Below are 7,445 nucleotides of genomic sequence, written 5' to 3' on the forward strand. Positions count from 1 at the left end.
AGTTAATTTACGGGAGCTCCGCGCTGCGCGCACAAGATGCCAAACTGAGCCGCCGCTTACGTTAACCTCACTCTGTACTAATCTGTGCGGAACGAGGTCCGTCTAGTGATCGAACGACCGATCGAATGCCAGTTGATCGAAGCCGTTTGTTTGAAAGCAACTTGATTGACACCGTTTGGTCAAATGCTGTCGTATCCGATCTTGTTTCCAGCCGTGGTGATGGTAGAGCGTTGTGAGATGATAGAATAATAATAAAATAAAGAAATAATAATAAAGGAATAAAGAAATAAATAATAATAAAGAAATAGTGATGCAAGTTTTTTCTTTAATTGTTTCCTAAGTCCTCGGTGGAGGTGCTCCACGGATCAACTTAAGCTAGCGGACGTCCCCACCGGTAACGAATGTGGGTGTAGGAAAAAACCTCCCTGAAGAAATGGTCCCACCTGCGGGGCAGAAAAAAGGTCCCATGGCAGATGCCGGCCGACGGTGGCGGAATGCGGGCTGCGTCTTTCAACGTTTCGAACATGTGTATCATTAGCGTAATCAAGTAAATATTTCGGGAGGGTTCGGGACCGCTTTTTCGGGAACCCGCACGGGGGGAGGGGGATATACGTAATCGAAGGAGAGGTCAGCCAGACATACGCCGGCTTGCAATTCAAAAGAAGGAAAGAAAATGAAACATACAGCAGGCGCGATGGGTTACCTTGTATCACGTCAGCTCAATTAAATTTTCACTCGTTAATATAACCTTCCCTTGTTTCCTCCAGTTCTTGTTATTACCCTCAAGGCGCCCTATGGGCTTATAAGCTTTTAGGTATTACCATCATTTCATAAGCGCGTTCAGAGTACCATACGCGGCGTACGATGACACTGCAGGACGTTCTTCCGACCTCACTTCCCTTTCTTCTTTTTTGGAGGGCGGTATTGTCCCTATAGCATTTATCCGGTTCCGGGACATTTCATCGAACGTCGTTTGGTCGAAAGCTGTGTGATCGAACGCGGAACATTTGGCCGAAAGCCATTTGATCGAACACCGTTTGATCGAGACGGCAGCGGTCGTTTGATCGATTTTTTATTGGTTCGCATGGAGCGTTGATGAAACAAAAAAGAATAAGAAAACAACAAAAGGAAGCTTCAGTTCTAAATGCTGTTATCCTAAGGAATATTTCACTCTGTGTAATCCGCTTGCCCATAAACACATTCCTCATCCCAACCCACTTTTTCGCATCCAGAAGGCGATCCGATTGCCTGTGTTGTTCACCCTATCCCGTTCGACAACTTGATATGTTTTTCCTCTCTGACAGATAGTGACTAAACATGGCATACATGCCTGTCACCCCTAGTCCCCCAACACTTTGTCAAATAATAATTTATGTCAATTGTCAAATAATCAACATTTTCGACAAATAAATAAATGATATTTTTGAATGATTTATTCGCGTCGAACGTGGATAAATTTTAACAATGTTTTATTAATCGTTTGTAGTTAACTGAACATAGGTCTGGAGAAAGAACAGTTTTAGTTTATTTACTACATCACCAACTTATGTGCAAGTGCGCGTATGTACAAGTGAACCTAAATTTAGTTCTTCCAACATACATGTAACCGAAGAAGTCCATCGAAACCTAAATAATATTAGCCGGGGAGCAGATATTTGTACTTTGTCTTTTTTCATGGCGTGGATCTGTAGGTATCTCAGACTGCTGATGCATACTCTAAACAAGGTTGAACTAAGGTTTTATATGGCTGTTAATATATATTTATTTTATACTATGGCGAAATAGCCACCCTTCGGCGCAGCATATGGCCCCAATATTAACATGCAGCTCAGTGCACAAGTTTCACACTAACTTTATGAACCATACGTCTATGACGGGGGGTCATTCTTCTGTCGCCATCGGAGCAGTCACGGGTTCGTTGCATAAAGGCTGCAACTCACAAGGTACAATGGCACAAACCTAGCACACAATGTACTCATTTCAAGGCTTCGGCGTCAGCGTTTCAGTGCACAATCGGCGTATTACCCTCCAGCCTATCTGACATACTTTTTTTCTTTTTCTCGGAATACCGACTTTCATTACAGCAGTCGCGGTCCTGCTGCTGCTTATTCTCCGACCTGCCATTCTCATTCGCCCTTTGACCGCGTTCTGGGATTCATAGAATCGATGTGAGTCAGAACAGCATCGCCATTTTTAGGAAGGGGCTTTGAACCCCGTTCACGCCCATAAAAACGACATGATACGCCGCCTTGGCGTCAGTCCGACTCTGTCCGCGACACCATCTCAAGGCGATGGCTACATCACGATGCCTGGTCATTTCCGAGGATAAGAAGATAGTCATTAATGTTGGACAGCCAGGAAGAAGAGTTGATGTACTAACAGCACTGCTCGGAACCGACTTCGCGGACATCGTGGACGAAGGCTTGCAACTTCAGGTACGTTTATTCTTTTCTAACTGGTGTACGTTTGTACTTTTTTACGCCTGTCTGAAAGGACTTATTATTAAAATATTATTCGGTTAATTGTTTCAGATATATGATAAAGGCTTTGAAGAATACCTCGACTTTGGAGCAGACACCATGGTCAGCGACAACGACAAAATTAAGCTTGTGCGCGCAAGCCGAGGTAGCCCTCCACAGACTGAGGCAACTGATGATGGAACTGTTTCCGTTACTGTTGTTCCGTAAGTCATTCATATTTTCTGTTTCAATATTGCCTGACATACATGAGAGCCGGTGCCGCATCTGCCTTCGTAAGTTTCACCTGAAGGGCAGCGCGTAATTCCAAGGATACCAGCAACACTGGTCCAGGTTGTTCGCGCTCAATCGAAATTGAACGATCTAACTTATGACGAAAACCCGCCACCAGCTCGCTTGCTTTTTAACCATTTTATCTGTTTAATTCTTGGTTCGCACGACCGCCAATCACATTCAGAGGCTGGACACTCGTTGCGAAGAGGCCCGCTAGGGGTGCCCCAACCATCCATAAGCTTTGTTTCCCTTTCCTCCCGCTTTCCTCCAAGAATCACGGAGAGCACGACGAAGGCAGCAATGGCGACCGCGCGCGCTGCACGTGTACTTTTTCAGCTCTTTCTTTTGTCTGTGTGCGTTCTGCCTCACGTATTCAGCTGTGTCACTGATGTGGTGTGGTATGTAGGCTTTCTGTCCCTTATCCGTCGCAGGCACGACTTTCTGATAACGTTTCGACGACGTTCTGTAAGCACTGCTGGTTGTGTCCGTGTCTCCGGTTAACTCGTTCCGTATGAACGAGCTTTCCTGCGCCTATCTCTTCTGCAGTTGTTTTTGTGTATTTGTGTACAGCTCCGTTTAAGCCGCACGCTGCACGCGAGAGGAAAGAGATGGATTTCCTTTTCTTTCCTTTCCTGTCCTTTGATTTCCAAGGCCTGTAGTTTCTCTAGTTACGGTCCTGCGTAGCCATGAAACAATTCGTGAGGGCTCGTTAGTTTGTTTCCCACCGTGTCATGTTCTTTCTCCCCCACCTTGCTCTTTGCTTGCTATGTTTTTCTTTCATAAGCAAAGTATAACATTCTGTAATCTTCCCGTGTTTTTTCAATGATTTACCACTATTCCAGTGTTGGTGCTGTGTGCCCTGGGATCGCCGATGAATATAAGTTCCCCACGCCTCCGCTGGACCTACAGGAGCAGCTGAAAGCTGTGAAGCTGGGCGAGGTGTCCGACCAACTGAGGACAAAAATTGTTCGATGGTTGCACTTGGATATATGCCGCTACACGCTGTAAGTCATTTTCTCGAATCAGCATATTTGTTCTTGATTAGGTTCCAGTGCAGGTAATTGCTCCGACCCTCCGAAATCCGTTACACTAACTTCCTCAAGGCGCTGGACTGATCGCATGAAATGTACCAAGCATAGAGCCGAATAGCAGAACTTTAGTATCCTCCTGAAACATATATCCTTTTTCCTTGCTCAAGTGTGTCATCATTTCAGGTACCCTGGAAAAAGGAACCTTTATTACGAGGCTGCACGGCTCCTCGTCTACTTCTATCCGACCTTACGTGACATCAATGGACCAGGCTTCGTGAGTATTGCCTTTCACTTTTTCTAAACTGTTGTAAATGGCAAGAACATGTAGATCAGAGGACGCTTTAAAGGCTTTGACAAGGTTCTCCATGGCATGTAATTTCTGTAATTTCTAAGCTTGATGTAGCTGCTGTTTGTAACGTCCCACTTCATCATCATATATTTGTTGTTGTTGTTGTTTGTAATTCGAGGAAGGCAGCACATGGATTACTTTTATCGCTCTATTTGTGAAGCGCTTTGTGTCAAAAACTAAAATGACATCCTATATGCTCGAGCCACACACACTTATTGCTCCTGTTCTTCTCTGCTAAGAAACACAGTTCATTTGGTCAAGAGACCTCAGAATCTTTTTTAACTTACTGCCCTCAAATTTGTCTACTTTTGCAGAACTCTTGGTGGAGACAACTAAAGAACAGGACAAAAAACCAGAGAAAATCGTTGAGTGACATTGCAATGGTGAAGGCAGCACGTGAAAAATATGGCAAGAGGAAGAGGGCGGATGATGCAGGGACTACGCCAGCGTCACCAAGAAGTTGCATCCGTCAGACGGTGATGTTTTATTTACACATACTCAATTCGCATGTTCTGGGCTTCGATTGGCACATAGATTATAAATACTGAGACTACAGCAATGTCAGGGACGGATGCATTGGCCGCTACGTAACATTGGGTCTTAATATAATGCATGACCAATAGTTTCGTTACTACAGGCTTTCCCGCTGATATTAATCCAGGTGTCATTAAAGTTAACTCGACCATGCAGTTTATAGGTTCTATTTTTTTTTTTTTTTTTCAAATCTATGTTGTACAACTCAGGCCAATACCTTCACGTAAAAAGCTTCAGGCATTCAGGTGGAAAATCTACCACCAGACTTAATTTGGGATGTAATCAGACTGTGTACTTCGTGAAAGATTAGTGGTATGTGCTTGCCTAGGTGTCTTTCTTAGATGCAGTTTCTTGGGAGCATTCAGGTTTTTACCCGGAACAGGTGAACCTTGAATCGAGGTACAAATGCGAAAAAAAAAGGTTTAAGCGCTAACAATTCCGGGTCCAAAATTAATCCACTCACTATGGAATTTCCATGTCTTGCAGGTCAATTTCGGTGCACCTGTTGTTATCACTATCAATAGTCAGTTATTATGGGTAACATTTCCCCATTCACTTATAGTTTGGTAATGAGGTAACTTCTGCAGTAGCCTTGATAATCACTGCAATAGTTGTAATGGTCACCATGATTTGTTAATTGCCATGTTTAAACCATTAGCTTTCTGCGTTTTTGTTTTTTGAGGGTGCTCGTTGCAGTCATCTTTTCCTGGTGCGTCTGCGTGTTTGATGTCATGCCGGACACAGTGTTGGTTTTATTACCCAGTTGATTACATTAGTCGAGTAATTTGCACTGGCAACAGGATTGCCCTTCTGATAAGAGTAATAGTGACTTTGATGAATTACTGTTTATGACTACCATGTACAAGTCTGATCGCTGCTGACTGTTATATTTTAATCATCAGCTCCAGGGGTGTGCCTCGGAGCAAGTTGAAGACGATGCTACATTGGCAGCGCACAAACTTTTTATGGTCAGAGAAATGCACAAGCAACCTGATCACAGACATTGCGAGCGTATCACGGATGCCATGAGGAGGACCTACAGTGCGAGAAGGTCCTTAATTGAGCAGAGGGATTGCCAGCAGCAGGAGGTCCTCTCGGTCGCTGGGGTGCTCACCGAATATCCGGCACTGGCTTTGGAGCATGAGGCAAGTTGCATCAGTTCGCCACACTCTAGGTGCTCACATACTCTGTAATGTGCTTATCAGAATGCTTCCATTCATTAGATTTATAGGGAGTTTCATCGGCTCACAAACTGCCAAGTAGACAGTAGGATGGAGTGGTTCGTGGAGAAGTATGGCGGAGCAATCATATCTGCAGCATTGAGACGCAAGCATCCACACAAGTTCCTAAAGGATTTTCCTGCACATGTAGGAACTGCTGACGACAGGGGTAATCAAGCATAGTGAAAATGCATGGCTGTTGCTCTCAACATGGCTCAATTTCAGAGTGTACAGCTGGAGCTGTGTGGACGGTCCTGCCGGCATTGCTAAAAGAAGCGCCTGGTGGCATCATTTATGGCGTAAGTATCGACATTCAAGCCATAGATATTCAGACCCTGAAGTTTATTTAGTAACTTTTTCTTTGAATTTTTGGGGCAAAAATAAGGCCAATAGCATCTTGTAAAAAAATTAATGAAAATTTGGGTGCAAAATTATCATCAGACTGCATTCAGGGATAAATGAAGCTCTACTGTAGAATTGATGTTTGTCTGCATCTTAAGGATAATCAAGTGGGTATCTTGTGAAAGACTAGTATGTCATTGCCTTGAGATATGCTAAGGTGCAGTTTTGCAAGTAGTAATTTTTTAGCTGGGTAAACCCTAAAAGTGCAGGGCCTGTGGATGTTCATATTTGATTCTCAGGAGGTACCATTTTCTTGTAGGAACCCTTACCGTGTGATCCAGCACATCCGTCCATTGAAGTTCGGGGAGCACTGTGGGCACCTTCGTCGATTAAAGTGAGGCTGGAGGATTTTTCCATGGAAGTTGTAAGCCTCAATACAGCGATGGCTCTTGTGTTATCGCTGTATTGGGTTTACAACATCCAGTATTGCCAGCGCTCAAAGAAGGTGTTCACAATGCTTGAGCACAGTTTGGGCCTTCCTCAGACAGCGGGAGCTGCAGTCCTTGTAACAAAGCTTCAGAACGAAATTGGATTTGAACCGTATCAATAAATGCTTGTATGTTTGTTTATCACATTTGCAGTTGTCCAGATGTTGTCATTTACATCACATACACAAAAAGGGCCTGGGCTAGGTTACACCATCTAGCGGGTTTGTTGGGACTCCACTGTTTGGCATTGTAGTTAATCCCTCAGGGAGAATATAATTAACTCCACAGGGGAATACTTCCTGAACTCCTTCTTGTGGGTTTCATATAATTCCACTGCATGGCATTCCTGTTACTCCACCAGCGTGTGTACAATTAACTCTACTGGGGAGCTGTTCAGACACACCCTTTTATGGTCTTCACAGAACTCCACGGCATATTGCAGTCACTCCTCCAGTAGGAGTTTCATAAGCTCCATTCAAGGTAGTGTGATCACTCCCCTGCAGTGCTGAATTCATACTTCCACAGGGCATTAATGCTACCCCTCCGCTGGGGATACTGGTTACACCTGTGTGAGCATAATGTTGAGTCTGTTTTGAAACTTCCGAAGGGAGTAACGCACATGCAAAACCAGGGCGCTGAACTGACCCCCTTGTATGGTGTCAGGATGCCTCCTCTCAGTGATGTCATGTATACTCCCTGGAGATGGTGTAATGTAACACTCCTCCTTGTGG

The 7,445-nt window shown here is 44.3% G+C and overlaps 1 protein-coding gene across 2 annotated transcripts; it reads left to right on the forward strand.

Annotated features, from left to right (window-relative positions):
• The first annotated feature begins 455 nt into the window (after positions 1-455).
• Positions 456-6,852, forward strand: LOC135385339 (uncharacterized). 2 transcript variants are annotated; one of them, XM_064614612.1, is made up of 9 exons: positions 456-2,435; positions 2,532-2,683; positions 3,593-3,754; positions 3,965-4,055; positions 4,445-4,606; positions 5,567-5,809; positions 5,888-6,053; positions 6,110-6,183; positions 6,546-6,852. In XM_064614612.1, the coding sequence occupies exons 1-9, from the start codon at positions 2,292-2,294 to the stop codon at positions 6,834-6,836; spliced, it is 1,485 nt and encodes a 494-aa protein (XP_064470682.1). In that variant the 5' UTR covers positions 456-2,291; the 3' UTR covers positions 6,837-6,852. The 2 variants fall into 2 exon arrangements, with proteins under 2 accessions (XP_064470682.1, XP_064470683.1); XM_064614613.1 differs by lacking the exons at positions 456-2,435; positions 2,532-2,683 and adding an exon at positions 2,799-3,148.
• Positions 6,853-7,445: the final 593 nt, after the last annotated feature.

The sequence above is a fragment of the Ornithodoros turicata genome, chromosome 2, assembly GCF_037126465.1.
Source record: "Ornithodoros turicata isolate Travis chromosome 2, ASM3712646v1, whole genome shotgun sequence".
In the NCBI taxonomy this organism is placed as follows: domain Eukaryota; kingdom Metazoa; phylum Arthropoda; class Arachnida; order Ixodida; family Argasidae; genus Ornithodoros; species Ornithodoros turicata.